Raw genomic sequence first — 19334 nt, 5'->3', positions numbered from 1 at the left:
GTGTAGAATCTCCTATTTGCCAACTCGTTTTTTATATCCCTTTTTTCTTTTAATTTTATATCATATATTACTAAAATATAAATAATTAAACATATTTTTAATATATCCACAAAATAATTTTTATCAAATATACTATTATTTATATATTCATATCCATACATTAATAAATGTGCACATAAACTTGGATGTACATGTATATACTCCCTTTCTTTTAAAGGCTTAAATATAAAAAAAGGAAAAGCCAAAAAAAAATTAAAATATCAGTCTATTATATAATAAAAATTAAATTTGCTTAAAATAACATAACATATTGTATATATAAAGACACGGATTGTTAAAAAACGGAAACGAAATATAAAAAAATATTTAAAGTGATTAAGAGATGGCATTTCGAATAGTAAAATGTTAAAAGGAAAATTATTATAATGAAATAATACAAAATAATAATAACATAATAATTGGCAAAATAAAGAAATAAATTATAATGAATAAAAAACATTTACAAAATAAAGAAATTAATTTTTTGTGGGGGCCAACAACGTAACAATATAGTAAAGGGAATATGTCTAACTGATTTCCCAGATACATCATAAAAAGTACATTAACCCACCAACATCTTAAACATAATTGATTATAAAATATGTAAAAATATTCTCTAAAAAAAAGAAAAAAGAAAAAAGAAAAAAGAAAAAAGAAAATTGTTTCCTCAGTATACATATATATGACATCCACATTAAAATCTTTAATTCAAAAAAAATTTATAAAAAAAATAACGCTTAGTAGAAACTATCGTATTTACTAAAATACTTCCATACGAATTACAACTATTTTGTAAACTATAATTCTATGCAAATATATATTTCACCTCAAAATGATGGAAATATAAAGAACTAAAATTGAATGATTCTGAATCACCAACATTCTTTTTGTTCCCTATTTTTCTATGTGAACATATGCTTACTTTTCATTAACATAGGTGTGTATTATGTATTTTAAGGATGATTTAAAACAAATAGTAACCCAAATATATTAATGTGTATATTCATTATATACATTCCAATGATTCTGTAAAAACTTAACCATTCATTTGTCTACTTCATATAATCCTAAAAGTCACCAAAATAATTATTACCAAAATTATTAAAATAATAAAAAGGTAACTAATACATCGAACACTTGTAGAATATCTATTCCTAGTAATTTCAATTTCACGACCAGAAATCATAATATTATCATGAGTCTTAACCATTTGAGAATCTATATTGTCAATAGTTTCACCTTGTATATTTACTTGATCAAATAACTCTTTATATAATTCTTGAATATTTACTATGTCACCATGCAATTTTTTGATTTCTTTATTTTTTTGATTTAATATCTCATGTTCAATATCTGTAGTATTTATCGATACAAATTGCCTATCATTATAATATTCATTTTTTTCATTTTCTAAATATTCTTCATTATTTTGTAATAAATGCTCATTTACATCATTTTTATTATTCCCTAAAAATATATTATTTTTATATTTTCTATTATTATAATTTTTTTTTTTACTAAATCCATTTTCTAAATTTTCATGTTCAAAATTCTGTTCGTTTTTATAAAATGTATCACTATCTTCATTTTCATAAAAATTATAATCATAAATATTAACATCTAATTTATCCCTATTTGAATCATAATTAGAATTCGATTTTCGTGAAAAGTTGTTATATGTCTCATATTCTTCACTCCTATACCTCCTATTATTTTTATTAGCCATATCATTTATTGCTGTTTTATTTATATAATTTTTTGATGCCTTTTGAAAATTATCAACTGCTTTCATATATGAGGCAGATAACTTCTGCATAACTAGCTTCATACGAATCTGTTACAAATTTTGTAAAATAATAAAGTATGTTTCAAAACAAATAAATTAACAAACAAAATATATGTTCTAAAATATTCTTATCCAAATAACCATTCATATATATACACTATCTTTATCAAAATTGTCTACGAAATATATCACATCAAAATATACCTTCTCATTTTGCGGAAGACTTTCGATATTTCTAGAGTACTTTTTCAATTTATCTTGTATTTCTTCTATTTTTATTTTCCCATTTTGCACCAATTCTTGCCTAAACGAAAAAAAGCCACATCTCATTGTTTTCTCTATATTATTAATTGTTAATTAGAAATGTTAACTAAATACAAAATTCATATAATCCATGATATTATATTCATTGCACTTTTTAATCATATACAAATAGATCCTATTATTTAAATGCCACAATAATTTATATTGTAATACCACTCCTTCTCATAGGGAGTGAAGGAATGCAATTTATGTATGTTAGTATATATCCATATAGCCATATAGCCATATACCCATAAAATAACGTGTACTAATCGTTTATATTTTTTTTCCTTTTTATATGCTTACACTTTCTCCGAGTTTTCTATAGAGCATTCTTCATCACTATTCTGAAATGAATGATTAAAAAAAATTATAAAATATATTTCTCCACAAAAATATAGATATATGCATATATTTTTTCAAATACAATATTTCAACAATTTTAGTATAAAATGCAACTTTTAACATTTATGAAAATTATCACAAAAAAAACAAAAAAAATTATAAACAAACTATATTTCTTACTATTCTTGAAATTTTGGATGTATAAGATTGTATAACTCCTATTGTATTTTGAATTTCATCGTTAAATTCATAATTGTTATAACCACTTCTATGGTACATTTGGTTACCAGTTTTCTTCCGCGTGTTGGAATATGACATGTTTTAAAAAAATGTTAGAAATTTTAAATCGGAAAAAGGAAATTGTTAGAAGAAAAATAAGCCAAACTATAATCAACCGAAATATTAATAAATAAAAATAGTTCGCAAAATTATGATAAAAAATAACACTTAAAAATAAAATATAAAACAACAATAATAAAATTCTTATATAACAATAATTTGCAGATAACACCATACACCATAATATATATATATGCATATAATATATATCTAGGGACATTTTTCAGGATGCAAATTATATAAAAAAAAAATTATTTTCCATTTAAAATTTTTTATACATATAGGCAAAAAAAATAAAAAGGATTTATTAGTACATTTTTTTTTTGAAGAAAGTCTTTGTAATTTATTTTTTCTTTTGTAGTTGCCATAATTCGATGGTTAGTAATATTATACAAATTTAACCCATTTATGGCCCATACTTCAATTTATTTCATTTTTTCATTATTATTTTCAATATTCTTAGTTATCAATAATATAGTATAAATTTTAAGCGACCAAATTTTGGCATATGTGAATGCAAAAGAAAAAATCAATTATAAAAAAATAATGTTTATAAAATTTTAAGCTAATTTGACAATTTAAAAAACATGAGCAAAAATTTAAAAAATTGTTTAAATATATAGAAATTTGTATATATCAAATATCTGCATGATTGTGTATAAATATGTACATAAACATTCCTATCCACATAATCAGAGAATCTCCATACAATCACATGCAAAATAATGCTTAAAATTTCACATATTTATCAGAACTTAGAATATCGAACAAAAAAAAACACACATAAATATATACTAGTAAAATATTAGCAACAATAAAATATATTAACATGCCACAAATTAATGATACAATAAGTTAAAGACAATGTATTTTTTCTTGCATATTAATAAAACAAAAATAAAAAAAAAAAATGTACATATATACATTAGCTTTATTTATAATGTGAAAAATTAATATTGCATGGTCATAAAAAAAAAAAAAAAAATAGCTAGTATTTTCCAAATTAACCTCTCCTTCTTTCCTTACTATTGGAAGATTTTACATTCTGTAGAAAATAAAACGCACACACATATGTATGGATTTTATTTATATAAAATATATACAATAAAGGATATATATATAGTTTATTCATTTATTACTTTTTTATTTAATTCCATGATAGCATCGACAATCAGTCGACACCTATATTCAATATTTTCCAGTGGGGTAGTTGCATACTTGAAAAAATTGTAGGTCTCAGCCCAATAATATGGTGCCTACATAAAAAAAAAATACAAACAAATGTATCTCAATATATGTCTCACACATAAAATTTTTCAATTTTTTTTTCGTATTATGTTTTCTTAACTAACCAAAATGTGAATACTCTTTGTTTGAACTACACCCTCTTGATACAACAACCATAGCAATATTTTGTTTTCTCTTTCGAAATAAAGAATTTCTTCTTCAGATACTTTTTCGGGCACATCATTTGTTCCCCCAGTTGTATTGGCTGGCTCTGATTGAATATAAACGTTTTCGTATCGAAAATTTGGAGGAAGTTCCAATTTGTCAATTGTATCAACGCCACTAGAAAGTTGCTTTTCGACCTGAGATTGATACATGTGAAAAAAATAAAAATAATATAAACCCACAAAAAATTGAATTAATAATAATAAAACAAATAAATTATTTTATATTCATGATGAAATATAGACATTAAAAAAAATTCAATATTACATAATTCGCTATCATATCGTTTTCTTCCTGTATAATCTGTTTCTGCAAATCTGAGTTTCGAATTTTCTCAAACAATCTTATACCCTAAGGAACAAGTAAACCATTCAAATGTATAATAAAAATAACAAAATGATAAATTCATAAATACAAATATCCATATATAATATGCGAGAATAAAGCAATAAACGCAAACTTACCCCTTTTACTTGATCATATTTCCTAAAGAAAACCTTTAAATAACTTTTTATATCCTCCATAGATTTCTTTGAATTGAGAAAATATTTCTCATATATATAATCAATGTTATCACATCCATGAACTATCAATGCACTCATCAATTTATTAAATTCAGCTTTATTCCATTTTGCAAATCCTTGCTTTAATAATTTCTGCTTCTCTATTTTTATTTCTTCGATATCAATAGTTGATATATCATCGCTTACATCTTTCTTCACTTTTCTATTATTATTTTTATTTTTTTTATTATTACTAGCAGTTTCTGCATCCCCATTAGAATTAAAAACCAAATTTTTTTTAATAAAATTTATCATATATTCATAACAACTCTTCACATTTTTTTCCCTAAATTTTATCATATTTAGTTTTTTTTTCGCCTCTAACAATTTAACAATTTTGTTTTTATAAAACTCGTTGTTCATATCTTTATTTCCACCATTTTTATAATCGTTGTTTCGGGTTTCACTATTTCCCCCATTATTTTTACTATATATATTCATAACACCATTAAAATCACCTAATTTTTTATATCCTTCATTTCCATTTTCATCAAGATCCTTAGATTCATTCTTTTCTTCAATGCTATCACCAATACTATCCTCATTCAGAATATTTGGATTTATAAGATTAATCAGATTATATATATTTTTTGCATGATGTGTTAGAAATTCATGTATATTAACTATTTTTTCAAAATCTTCTTTCTCAGCTTGTGCTTGAATAATTTCTTTAATTTTTTGTTGGTTTATATGATAATTATTCCATTTTTCTTCAATTTTTTCCAATTCATCTAATTTTTCATTATTAAAAAATTGAAAATCATGACCCCCTCTTGCTTCTGCTTTCCATCCACAAAGTGTTATTTTTTTTTTATTAGTTTTTGTGCATGATGTATTCATAACTTTCCACTTACTTTTTCGTTCTCCTAAATCTAAAAATATCATATGTTTTTTATTATTTTTTAAAAATTTCTTAATAGTACTTGATTTATTTAATTTTTTTTTTTTTTTTTTTTTTTTTTTTAAAGTTTCATCTACTATTCCATCTTCTCCAATCTGATTATCTAAATTATTTCCATCCTCACCTTCCGATTCATTTTCATCCTCTTCACCATCATCATCCTCATCACTTCCATCTTCATCACTTGAATCACTAGATTCTTCTTTTTCCAAATTGTTATACATATTCAATCCACCATCCAAAGATATATTAGTTAAATCAAAAATATTTTCAAGATTTTTTAATTTTTTTTCAATTTCAATAGTTCTTTTTTCAGCATCAGCCAAAATTATATCAATATCTTCATCAGAAATTGAAGATATATCTTGTGTTTTATAAACTTCTGGGGCCCCAAAATTTAATATATCATGTAATTCCTGTTTATTATTTTCTTTATTATTTAAATTTAATTTACCTTTTTGTATAATTAAAGAATCTAATTTTAATTTTTTTGCTGCCCTTTCAACAATCTTTTCTTCTACTGAGTTCTGAGTAACAAATCTATAAACAATAACTCGTTTTTTTTGACCTATTCGATGTGCTCTATCCATTGCTTGAATATCCATTTGTGGATTATAATCTGAATCAAATAATATAACTATGTCAGCAGTTGTTAAATTTATTCCAATACCTCCTGCTCTAGTTGATAATAAAAAAATAAAATATTTACTATTTGGTTCATTAAATTTATTAATTCTTATTTGTCTTTCATCTCCAACTGTTGAACCATCAATTCTTAAATATTCATATTTTTTCCATCTACAATAATCATCAATAATATCTAATAATCTCGTCATTTGAGAAAATAATAAAACTCTAGAATTCTCTTTTTTTAATCGAGGTAATAATTTATCTAATAATGACATTTTTCCAGATGTTTCAATAAGATGATTTCCTTCAATATAGGGAGGCTCTTCTATCCCGTCAAATAAATATGGATGGTTACAACATTTTCTTAATTGCATTAAAATATTTAACATTTGATTTTTACTACCTGTCATAGCATTAATAACATCTATATTTTTACTTAATATATCTGAATATAATTTTTTTTGCAATTTTGACATACCAACAAATATATATATCTCTCTTTTAGGAGGTAAAGATTGTTCCACTTCTACTTTTAACCTTCTAAGCATAAATGGTTTCAATATTGTATGTAATTGTGTTATTATTTCACTTTGTTTATTATCATTAGTGCTTATTTTTGATATATTAAATAAATTATCAAATTCTTCAGAATTGTCAAATATTTTTGGCATTAAAAAATTTAGCAAAGACCATAATTCTTTTAAATTATTATGTAAAGGGGTTCCTGTAATTAATAATCGATTTTCTGATTTTAAAAATCGAACTGATGAACTTAAAACACTTTTATCATTTTTTATTCTATGTGCTTCATCAATTACTAAAAAAAACCAATCTATATCATATAAAGCACTTTTATCTTTTATAACTATTTCATAAGTTGTTAATAATACATCATAATCTGAATGTAAAAGTGTTTTGTTCAATTCTTTCCTTTGCTCTTTACTTCCATAATATTTAAATGGTTTCATATCCCTACACCATTTTTTTATTTCTTCATACCAATTATCTAAAGTTGACCTTGGGCATATTATTATATTTTTCCTTTTTATATTTTTATTAAATCTTAAATAACACAATAGACTTATTGTTTGTAATGTTTTTCCCAATCCCATTTCATCTGCTAAAATACCATTTATTTTATGTCTATATAATTGATATAACCAATTTAATCCTTCAATTTGATATGGTTTCATATTTCCACTAATATTTTGAGGTTGTTTTATAATAAATGTATCATCATTATCATCATCATCTGCTTCTTTTAATAATACATAATCTTCTTCTTTTTCTGTCATTGCACATCTTCTATTTTTATCTTTTTTAGTTTGTACATTCATTTGAACCCGTTGTCCAGATAATTTCTCTGTATATCTTTTGGTTTCTGCTAATAATTGTTCTAATTTTTGTTGTAAATAATTTACTTTTTCTTCATTTATTTTATCATTATATGTTTCATTTTGATCATCATGATATCCATCTTTATTATTTTCATTTACCAATTCTTCTGTATCATTTAATTTTCTTCTTTTTAATTCGTTATTATCTATTTCATTATAACATTCCTTCTTATTATTTAACTCAGACGTTTCTTCATCGTTATTCCAATTATTCGATTCTAACAAATTTATATTATTATTTATATTTTCATTATCCTGATTTTGTACATTTAGGTTTTTATCCTTCAAAGCTAATCCATTTTGACAATTATCTAAATCGATTCCATCTTTGCAATTTTTTTTTAAAATATGTTCATCCCTTTTTTCGAAACCCTTTTCAATTTCGTCATTTATATTATTTTCTACAAAATTTAATTTGTTTGTTTCCTCATTTTCCTCTCCATCATTATTATTGCTTTTGAAATAATCCCGTACATTTCTAAACATTTTGGAGTATGCACACAAACACGTTTACAGAAATTATCATAAGTATATACACTAATAAACAAAGTTTGTAAGTGTCAATATCCACACACATTCACATAAATATTTTTATTTTTAAATATATGAACATCAGCATGAATACATACTTTCTTTTATTATTCGTTATTTATAATTAATCAATTATTGTTTCATGCTATTTATTTTGTTGTTACTGTATATGCAAATTTTCCTGAATTTCCAAATTCCTTATAATTATTTTTCAATTCAAAAATAAACATACACAAATATGTACATATAAAAGGATATATATATATTATTCATACATGTGAGCAGTTTGGTTTTTCACATTTTTAATAATACATATTTCATATAAAAAAGGATATTACAACAACCATATGGCTTTATCGATTTTATACATTTTTTATAAAATAGGCAAAATACTATTTACTTTTTAATCTTTTTGTCCTTACTTTTTTTTTAATTTCATATAAATTAAAAAATAAAAATGTTTAATATCAATCTTAAAACATAAAAACAAATTTATTTTATAATTCCAAATTTTTTACAACAGAAACACACATTTATATATGTACTCATTCGATTTAATTTGAATCTTATAAATTGTGAAATAACAAGCTAAATAATTCGAGTACGTATATAATAATGTATTTTTTTTTTTTATGTCCCTATATTATAAATATATGAATACATAATGTGCATATATATAATATATAAAAAAATGTATTTTCAATATATGCATATTTAATGTAATAAAAATACTTTATGTATAAATTTACAAATCATATTTGCATATATTTTTGTATTAAATTAATTTAATATTTTTCACTGTTATAAAATTAAAATTTTTTTTTTATTTAATATAGTTATACTAAAACGTATGATATTTTGTAATATCTGCGTATTTTTTTTTTAGTATTATATTTTCCCTTAATTTATCAAATAATAACAAATATGCATACAAGTATGTATTCATATACTATTTGCATATAAAATTCTGATAATAAATATATATGCTTAAAGATTTTTCTAAAAATTTATTTAAAAAAAAACAAAAAGAATACGAAAATGCTATATACAATTATACACATATAATAAGCATATGTATATATTATTTTATTTTTATTTTTTTTAAGTACATTTTTTAAGAACATATAGGATGAGTTATGATACTTCCAAATATATAAATTATACATATTTTTACTTAATTATTTTATTCGCATAATTTTTTTAATATTCAAAAAATATATATATACGCACTTTCAAAAAGCCATAAACAAATTTAATATTTTTATAGAAAATAAAAAAGCATCCATCCCCCCACTTTTTTTTGTGTTTTGTTTTTCATTTTTATTTTTCCCATATATTAACCATTATTCATTTTAGGAAATATTTAATAAAAAAAAAAGAAAAAAACATTAATTTTATTTTTTATTTATTAAAAAAAATCTTATATAGAATAAAATATTAACATTATATATATTCTTTTTACATACAAAACAATGCCATATCAATTTCAAATCAAATCCATTCTATCTTATAATTTTTTCGTTCATAAATATATACGTGTACATATAATGTATATAACATTTGTATAAAGTATCGATTTATCCACAAATAATTAATATAAAAATACAATAACTTCATAGTCGCATATCTCTATACGTATATAAGTATTCATTTATTTTTTTTACATTCAAATATTTTCATGAGTGTTGTATACTTCCCTTTTTCGCTTCATTCTGTTCACTTCAAAATTATGTGCAAAATATATTTGTACAAGGTTTTCCGAAATTTAAAAATAAAAATGATAAAAAAATATAAAAATAATAAAAAAATATAAATATAAAAATATATATAAATATATATAATAAAAATATATATAAAAATATATAATAAAAATACACAACTCATCTCACAAATGTGCCAATATATACACAAAATATTGCAAACTATTTTAAAAGGAATAAATAAAATAACTGGATTTTCATTTATTCATAAATATACTGAAACTCCATACTATTTCCTAATTCCCGTAAACATAAAGACATATACAAATGAAACTATATTCACTTTGTTCTCTAAAAAGAAACACAAAATAAATTATGCAAATATAAACATAAATATATTTTATTTCACCTACATTCATAATAATCAATAAACACAATTGCAATATTATTCCTTTACTATACATACACAATATCAGTTCCTCATTTTATATATTTTTTTTTGAAAAATAACTTATAAAAATATTTTAATTTAAATAATTCATTTTGTTCATTGTTACTAAAATTTTATGAATGAATTTTCAAAATAAAGTAAAACGAAATCAACACTTTTTACAAATACAAAAATCACCTCCCAAATATGGATGCCATATCAAGTATATAAATACACAAAAAAATAACAAAATTCACACGTTATACATATATATGCACACATTTTTCATCATAATGTCAATTTTTTCTTTCATCATTTCTTGAGTCATCATTTAAAAAGTTGTTATAATATTGCATATAATATTTTTTATATTCATTGTTCATATTTTCTGGTCCCATTTTAATATAATTCAAAGTAATGTTTTTATTTGTTGCTATGTCAATTATTTGAAAAAAGTGTTTTCTAGATGTGGGATCTGTTTTCAAATTAAATAAACGAAATATTTTATTCAACAATAAACCAATTTGATTAACAGATAAGCCATAATTGATCATAGTATTATAAACTTTAAAATATTTAAAAAAAAAAAAATAATTTTTTATTAAGGATTCTTTATTTTCATATCTTAATTTTTCTAATAAAATTGATTCTTGAATTATTTCAGATATTATTATTAAAAGACATGTCTCCCAAAATTTTATATCATTCCATAAACCATGTTCATATAAAAATCGATACAAATACACTTTCTTTTTTTCGTCAACTGTTTTCACAGATTCTGTTTCCAAATTCGTTTTAACTCTTCCCCGCATTTCAATCCCTGTATCACTCTTATTATTTTCAAATATATTTATCATATTTTTACAATCCTTATTATCCATTTCATCCTCTTTTTTAATATTATTTCCATCTATATCACTATTCAAATTACTTTTAATATTTTCAAAAGTAAAATCACTGTTATCATTACCTTTATTCTCAATACTATAACTTATTTCATTACTTTTTTCAAATGAGTATTTTTTCAACAAAATGTTAACATTTATATTTTCATTTGCATCTACTTCAAGATATAAATTTTCAGATGCTACTAAAATATACATTGCTGACCAATAATCGTAATATTCATTACATGCATCTAAAAATAATAAAATAACTTTTGTAAATATAACCATCGATTTTATGTTGCTAACCTTCTTTTCTTCCACACCCTTTTTTGAAATATCCTCTTTAATGAACCGCATTAAACACTCGCAAAATATAAGTCGATTGTTATATGAATTAAAAAATGGACCAATATTAAACTCAGATAATACATCAAAATTAGATGCAAAAATATTCTTCAAGTAAAAAATAAAAAACAATCTTATATTTTTTAATGAGTTAGACCTATTTGTTAAATCATAATTAGAATTACATGAATAATCGTCATCATATTTATTATTATTTCCCATAGAATCTCCATTTTTATTACTCGATTGAAATAATTTTTTTATATTTAAATAATTGAGTTCTTTCTCTATATCATTGTTACTATCAGTCTCATAATTAATTTTGCTATTTTGTGCATCTGTTTTTTCATCATCTTTCAATTCGTCTTTTATTTTATTATCTTTATCACTAATTTCTTGATTATATTTTTCTCCTAACTCATTTCCCTGTTCTTTCCCTTCGATTTTTTCTTCATTTATTTTTTTGTCCATTTCCCCACGATCGCTCCCTTTTCCATTTTTCTTAAAAAAAACTATATCATTAAATATCCCAGTTGAAATAATGCTCGAATTATTTTCATTTTCTTCTATAGATTTATCACAATATTCATTATCTGAATTATAGGTTTTTCCAGACCCGAGGGGAGTACAACCATCTGCTATAACCCACTTTTTATATGTATTCATATTAAAAAAGGATAATAAGATGTTACTATATTTATTTTTAGAAGGTAAGTCAGAAAGTTTATCATCTATATCATTATCATATAAACTAGTTTTATAATTTTTTCGAGAAAATTCATTTATTTCATCTACAAAATCTATTAGCATTGGCCATGAAACAATGTTATTATAAAAAATTAGTTGCTCATTTTGTTTTTTATTTAATTCTTTTTTTTTTAAACAATATTCTTCAATCTCTTTATATGGATCTATATCTTTAAAAATGTCAATACAAAGGTTAACATCATATTGTACATTTCTAATATACGACATTAAAAAAATTAAATATTTCATAACATTGTCTTTTAAACATGCAATACGTTTATAATCCATCGATTCGAGTGAAGATAAAATATTTTTCAATCTTTTTTCTTTTTTTTCTTGTACATTATTAATATCATTAATTGCATTTTTATATTCTTCTTCTCTTTTTTTAGCTATTAAATATTGTTTAATGCAATTATTTGATAATTCAATTCTTTTTATAGGATCATAATAAAAACTGTTATGAAAAACATTTATAGAATTAACTAACGATTCATATGAATATGCACATCTTTCTATATATTTTAAACTTTCATTTTTTGCGCGTTCATCCATTTTATTATTTTCAATACCATCTAATTTTATATAATTAAATACATGTTTATGATTATCTAAAGTAGAATTTAATGTATTATTTATTATTTCAATCTCTACATAATTAACAAATTCTTTTATTTGCTCACATCGTCTTTCTATATTTTTTTTTATTCCAATGATTCCATTTTTTATACCACTCGATTCATTTTCAAACTCATTAAATATATTACACAAATTACTTAAATTGTGTTCATATTCTTTTTCAATTCTTATCATTTCTTGAAATATTTTTCTTAAGTTTTCAAAACACCTACGTCCCTCATCTACTCGATCCAATGCATTTATCCAATTATCCATGCTACAAAAAAAAAAAAAAAAAAAAAAATTGAAATATCAAATTAATCATATCTATAATAATAACCCTGAACTACACATGTAATTCCACATTCAAACATAGCCAAGCATAAAATTGAATAACATACAATGTTTTTTCAAAATTGTTTAATTTAGGTTCTTGAAATTTATCATTAACTTCCTTTTTTAATTCTTCCATTTTTCGGCATTTAATAAAGTTCGATAAAATAATAATATTCAATATTCATATACAGTAACCAAAGAAAACAAGATATTCACAAATCTACAAATTATATCGTGTCTTTAAATCAATTTATTTTGTAATAAAAAAAAAAAAATCAACTATACAAACAATATTCACATAAAATAAATTATAAATATTTAGGTGGAATAGTTATATATTTAACATTTTAAAAATAATACACAAATAAAGATATTCAATATAATAATCCAAACTTTATCATTTTCTATATTCAATGTATAACTCAATTATGTAGTTACAGATTTATATATATTTGAAAATATTCATATTCTTTTTTATATTTCACATATTTCTTAAAAACCATTCCATGTTATCCTTCAAGAAGTATATGAAACTAAATTAACAGTTTGATGTTTTTCGAAATATATATTTATTCACAACAAAATTTTGTTTTATATATTCTTAATATTTCCAAATAAACTGAATAGATGTGAAAAATGCTTTTATAAAATATATTCATTCAAACAGGGTTGTAAAAAAAAAATTATTTTATAAATAAATCAAACTTCTTAAATTATTCCCTAGAATCGTAATAATTCCAAAATGGAAAAAAATATCACGAATTTTTTATTTTTCCAGCAAAGGTAGTGTTATATCTAATATATAAATACCCAACAATCATTTACCACTATAACTCAATTAACATTTTTTTTTTTAATTTATTTTTTTCATAATTTACATATAATTTTATTATCCATATTTTATATTACAAGTCATATAACTTGAATGTGTTTTATTCATTCTCCATTATTAGTCTTTATATATAACTTCATATTTTTTTATGCTATATATATTTTTCCGATAAAAATATAATAGCAAATGTTTAAATTTATAAAATAAGTTTAACCTATTTTAAAAACACAAGTGTAGAATAACCAAATAAAACTATTATTCTTGTACAAACCTAAACAAAACCTTTCTATCAATTTTCTCTTATTCCCCCCCAAAAATACAATTTTTATAAAATATCAAACCATGGCTTATTTTTTATGGAAAATATTTCCATACATACATTTATTTTAATATATAATTATTTATGTGCACATAATAACCCTATTTAAAATACAAGCGCCACATATAATAAGTATTTCACATATATACATGTTATTTCATTTTTTTTTTATTCTGTTTTATTAATACATAATTTTTTTTTTTATTGATCTTATGCGCCTTTTTTTATTATATTATTTTTTTCACATATATAAATAATAGTAATAATATATAGCATACATACCGAATGAATATAATATATCATTTTTTAAAGAATATATTTTTATACAATTATTTGTTATAACTATTTTTTTTATTTAAAAATTACGATATATAATTCACCCTTCATGCTCTATGAAATTTTTTATGTATTATCGAATAACCATATATACGCATTGATGCTATTTTTTTTAATTTAAGTTATTGCAATTGCTATCGATTTTTAATCCTTAGTTTTTCCAATCTTAAACATATTTTATTTTATGAATGGAAAAAAAATACTTATCAAACGATAGCTTATAATAGAACAACAAAATACAGGCCAAATATAATTCAAACATATAAAACTGAAAAATAAAACTAGCCAAATTTTTGTAAAAATGGCTAAGCTATATCTCCTTTTTTTATTTGCTATCAATTTATGTAGCTCTTTTATTAGATCATCAATATTAGAATCAATCAAACATAACCTTCAAATTGTTAATAATCAAAATTTTAACACAGTAATAAATAAATTCAGAAATGAAAAAGTTTTTTTCATATTATTTTTTAAAAATTCAAATAAAGATATAAAAAATGTTATAAAAAATTATGATAATGTTGCAGAAAAATTTAAAGGAATAATAACATTATGTGCAATAGACTGTGATTCAAATTCTCGATTATGTGAAGATGAACTATCGTTATATGTGCCAGAATATAAAAGTAGTAATACCCACCATCTTTTAGTATATCCAATAAACCCAATGCCTAAATTTGAATTTAAAGATGAAATAAATGAAGCAAATGTAAAAAAATATACTTATCTTATACCATCAAAAATTGATATAATTAAAGAAACCAAAGATTTTAATATTTTTCTTTCAAAACATGAAAATATGCCAAAAGTTTTAATTTTCAGTAATAAAAAAAAACCTAATTATGTTCTTAACGCTTTGAGTAACAGTTTTAATAAAAAATTAATGTTTTGTTATATTAATAATGAACTTGATGAATTAGTAAAAAAATATAATATTAAAAACTTTCCATCTATAATCATGTTAAAAAAAAATAAAGTGGTGGATATATATAAAGGAAAAAATAATTTTATAAATATGTTTGATTGGTTAAATATACATTCAGAAACTTTTGTTATGGGGGGTGGATTTGACATTTCACCAGGAAAAACAAACTATAAACCATGGAAGTTTGAAGCAGTACCGAAATTTACAAAACTATCACATGGTGATATATGTTTTAAACAAACAGACAAAGGCTTATGTGTTATATATTTGAAAGAAGGAGATAAATTGGATAAATCTGAAGAAGAAATGCTCATAACCTTAAAAGAAAAATTCAAACCACAAATGACTGGACGGTAATAATACTAAACAAACTTTACACATATGCATATAATTCATACTTATATATGTTTTTAACTAAATATACTTACTTTTCCTTTCTACCTTGATTCATTTTAATATATTTTCATTTTTTTTCTCTTTTTTACAGTGGCGTAAATTTCCGATATATGTGGATTGATATTGCTACTGAAACAAATTTTCGATCACTTTTCGAATTAAAAAAATATCCATCTGTTGTTGTTTTCAATCCACATAAAAGAATTCGATATGCAAAAATTAATGATGATTTATTAGCTACAAAAGAACATATAGAAAAGTTATTAGAAAAAATATCAGGAGGGGATGCTAAATTTACAATGTTAAAAGGGCAAACATTACCTGAATTTGTTCTCAATGAAAATGAAGATATTTCATCCGGAAAAGACGAATTATAAAATAGCTAGCTAGCTAGCCAATTTTTTTTTATAACACACATATGTGTGTGTACATAAAATACAGGTTACATATATAGAGGAATATCTCTCTCTCTATATATATATATATCCCATTTATGTAATTTATAAGTTTGCAATTTTATATGTATATTTATGTACATATTATTGCACCATTCAGCCTTTCACCGTAAATTATGAATATAATAACCTTTATGTCTTTTCTCATAATTTTTTTTTCATATTTATATTTTATTTTTAATGACTTGTTCATATTTTTATGCTATATACTTTAAAAAAATTACGTTGGGTATTTTTACGAAAGATAAAACACCTATATTACAATTAACTAATAACATCAAAAATTCTATTAATATGCCAATCTAATTAAATAGTATAATTTCTTAAATATAGCCCTAAAGTTTTTCTATATTATTTATCTTTTTATTTTTTTGTTTTATTCACGATACTAATGAACTTAGTAAACCCTTTATTGCATAAATTCAAGGAAACGACAGAAAAATAGGTCACAAACATTTAGGATATATAAAATGATGTTAAAAAAAAATTAACACACAAAAACAAAAAATATTGGAAAATCCTAATTAAACATAGCTATATTGAAAATAGTATAATAACCAAAAAAAAATAGTTCAATTATGAAAAACAAATATCGTTTGCTATGTCAAAAATATAAGTATATTACAATAAATTGCTATTTAAATGTAGTAAATTGTGTATATTGTTCCTAAGCTTTGCTTATTGTTTCGTAACATAATCTTGAACATCCCAACACTTAACAGTCTGATCCCAAGAGGTTGATAAAATAAAATTGTTAATCCATTCCATTGATGAAACTCGACTTTTATGATTTAACATAGATAAATTTGGGTATGTTATTTTTATAGTTTTTTGACTATTATTAAATGCATAAGCTTCATTCGAAAAAAAATTCGAATTTAAAATATTATTATTTGTCTTTATAGGTGAAATAATACTATTTCTATTGTTATCATTTAATATATTTAGATAATTTTTTTCTGCCATTTTGTTATTTGTGTTAAAATTATTAACTTTGTATATAATAGTTGGATTAATAGATGAGGTGCTATTTAATTTATTTTCAGATTTTATATTTTTTTTTCCTGGTTTTATATTATTACTATTTGTTTCCTCGATTTTATTTTCACTTTTTAAATTTCTATTTCTTGATGATTTGTTAAAACCATCTGGTTTGTTTTTTACAGAATTAAATAATTCATGTTTTGAGATAACAGGGACATATTGATCAGTATTTATTTTTGTATCTGATCCTATTCCCTTTTTATTAATTTTCTCACTTCCTATAATTTTATTAGTACTTATATTATAGTTACTACTTTTATTTATCAGTTTTATCGACTCTGAGATTTTCTTATTATCATCTTCAGATATAATAGAGCTTGAACCCTTATTAGATACTTTTATTTTATTTAACTCTAAAAAATTTTTACTAGCTTTTCGAATTTTAGATGCATCGCTTTTTACACTTATTATTCTACTAGTACCATCAAAAACAGATGCACTACAACTTAATGAAGCAGCATATTTATTTGTATATGAAAAACTTTTATTGCTTTTCCACAATTTTATACATCCATTATCTGAAGAAGAACAAAAAAAATTTCCATATTTTTTAGAAAATGCTAAAGAGCGTATAGGCGATGTATGTCCAACATATATTTCAATAGGATGGCTTTTTTCAAGACATCTAATATCAAACTTTTTTATCAAGCAATCTGATCCCCCTGTATATATATAGTTATTACAATTAAATATAGTGTTAATTGAATATTTTGAATGTAAATTTTCATTTATATATATAGGATTATTTTGTTGTCTAGAATCTATAAATAATACTTTTCCTTTATATGTACTAAAAATATGAAATTTAAAATTCTCATTATATGTACAAAAATTTTGACAATCTTCTTTTATTTCTTCATATTTATAAATATTTTTTTTGTTATTTAAATCTAATAAGCATATACAACCATCTTTACTTCCATAACTTATTTTATCGTCATCAAAATAGTTAATACAAAATATAGATGCACAATTTGATGAATACACTTCTATACTTTTTTTTTCTCCTATATTTTTTTGGGGATTTTTTTTTTCAATTCGTTCTTCTTCTATTTGCTTTATATTTATTAAATATATATTATCATTATTATTAGTAGTTCCTACACATAAATTTTTCTCTTTGGAATTATAACTAGAGCATAATATTGGATTATACAAATTTATATTTTTAATTCTATTTTTATATTCTAAACTCCATAAGGAAATTGTATTATCATGTGAAGTTGTTACAAATCGATTTTTCTCAACAAAATGAATTCCTTCAACTGAGTTTGTGTGTCCTTTAAAACTCCATACAGGTTTTACATTATATTCTAGCTTTTTATTTTCAAACAGGTTTTCATTATTTTTTATTTCGAACATATAGTCATCGCTAGATAGCCAATTCCTGATTCCCATTTTCCTTCCTAATCAAGCAAAACCTAAATAGCCAAAATTACCAGAAAAATACCAATAAGCATACACCTTTTTATCTACAAATATTTTGTCTAATAAAATGAATCTATTTATATTATTCTACCCTAATTTAAAGGGAGAAATATATTAAACTATAATTTTGTAAAACGTTAAATTTTATCTATAATATGCACATACGTATACTTGAAGGGGTAAAATATCAAAATTACATATTTTATTTTATCTTTATAAATATATAAAATTTTATACTCACATTTTTATA

At 22.0% G+C, this 19334-nt stretch overlaps 5 protein-coding genes across 5 annotated transcripts; 1 reads left to right on the top strand and 4 right to left on the bottom strand.

Moving 5' to 3' along the window:
* Positions 1 to 1096: 1096 nt before the first annotated feature.
* On the bottom strand, positions 1097 to 2791 carry PBANKA_0942800 (syntaxin, putative; the record flags this gene model as incomplete). Its single annotated transcript, XM_034565044.1, has 4 exons — positions 1097 to 1873; positions 2030 to 2129; positions 2435 to 2475; positions 2654 to 2791. 4 exons carry the CDS (start codon positions 2789 to 2791, stop codon positions 1097 to 1099), a joined length of 1056 nt encoding a protein of 351 aa, XP_034421780.1.
* Positions 2792 to 3815: 1024 nt separating this feature from the next.
* Positions 3816 to 8241, bottom strand: PBANKA_0942700 (chromatin remodeling protein, putative; the record flags this gene model as incomplete). Its single annotated transcript, XM_034565043.1, has 5 exons — positions 3816 to 3857; positions 3952 to 4068; positions 4165 to 4401; positions 4532 to 4615; positions 4729 to 8241. The coding sequence occupies 5 exons, from the start codon at positions 8239 to 8241 to the stop codon at positions 3816 to 3818; spliced, it is 3993 nt and encodes a 1330-aa protein (XP_034421779.1).
* Positions 8242 to 10712: 2471 nt separating this feature from the next.
* PBANKA_0942600 (conserved Plasmodium protein, unknown function) lies at positions 10713 to 13485 on the bottom strand (the record flags this gene model as incomplete). Its single annotated transcript, XM_034565042.1, has 2 exons — positions 10713 to 13290; positions 13415 to 13485. The coding sequence occupies 2 exons, from the start codon at positions 13483 to 13485 to the stop codon at positions 10713 to 10715; spliced, it is 2649 nt and encodes an 882-aa protein (XP_034421778.1).
* Positions 13486 to 15137: 1652 nt separating this feature from the next.
* On the top strand, positions 15138 to 16534 carry PBANKA_0942500 (thioredoxin-like mero protein, putative; the record flags this gene model as incomplete). Its single annotated transcript, XM_034565040.1, has 2 exons — positions 15138 to 16114; positions 16249 to 16534. 2 exons carry the CDS (start codon positions 15138 to 15140, stop codon positions 16532 to 16534), a joined length of 1263 nt encoding a protein of 420 aa, XP_034421777.1.
* Positions 16535 to 17290: 756 nt separating this feature from the next.
* Positions 17291 to 19054, bottom strand: PBANKA_0942400 (WD repeat-containing protein, putative; the record flags this gene model as incomplete). Its single annotated transcript, XM_034565039.1, has 1 exon — positions 17291 to 19054. One exon carries the CDS (start codon positions 19052 to 19054, stop codon positions 17291 to 17293), a length of 1764 nt encoding a protein of 587 aa, XP_034421776.1.
* Between the last annotated feature and the right edge of the window lie 280 nt (positions 19055 to 19334).

Source organism: Plasmodium berghei (assembly GCF_900002375.2).
Source record: "Plasmodium berghei ANKA genome assembly, chromosome: 9".
Taxonomy (NCBI): domain Eukaryota; phylum Apicomplexa; class Aconoidasida; order Haemosporida; family Plasmodiidae; genus Plasmodium; species Plasmodium berghei.
The sequence above is the reverse complement of the archived record's forward strand: the minus strand, read 5'-3'. Positions and strand labels throughout refer to the sequence as shown.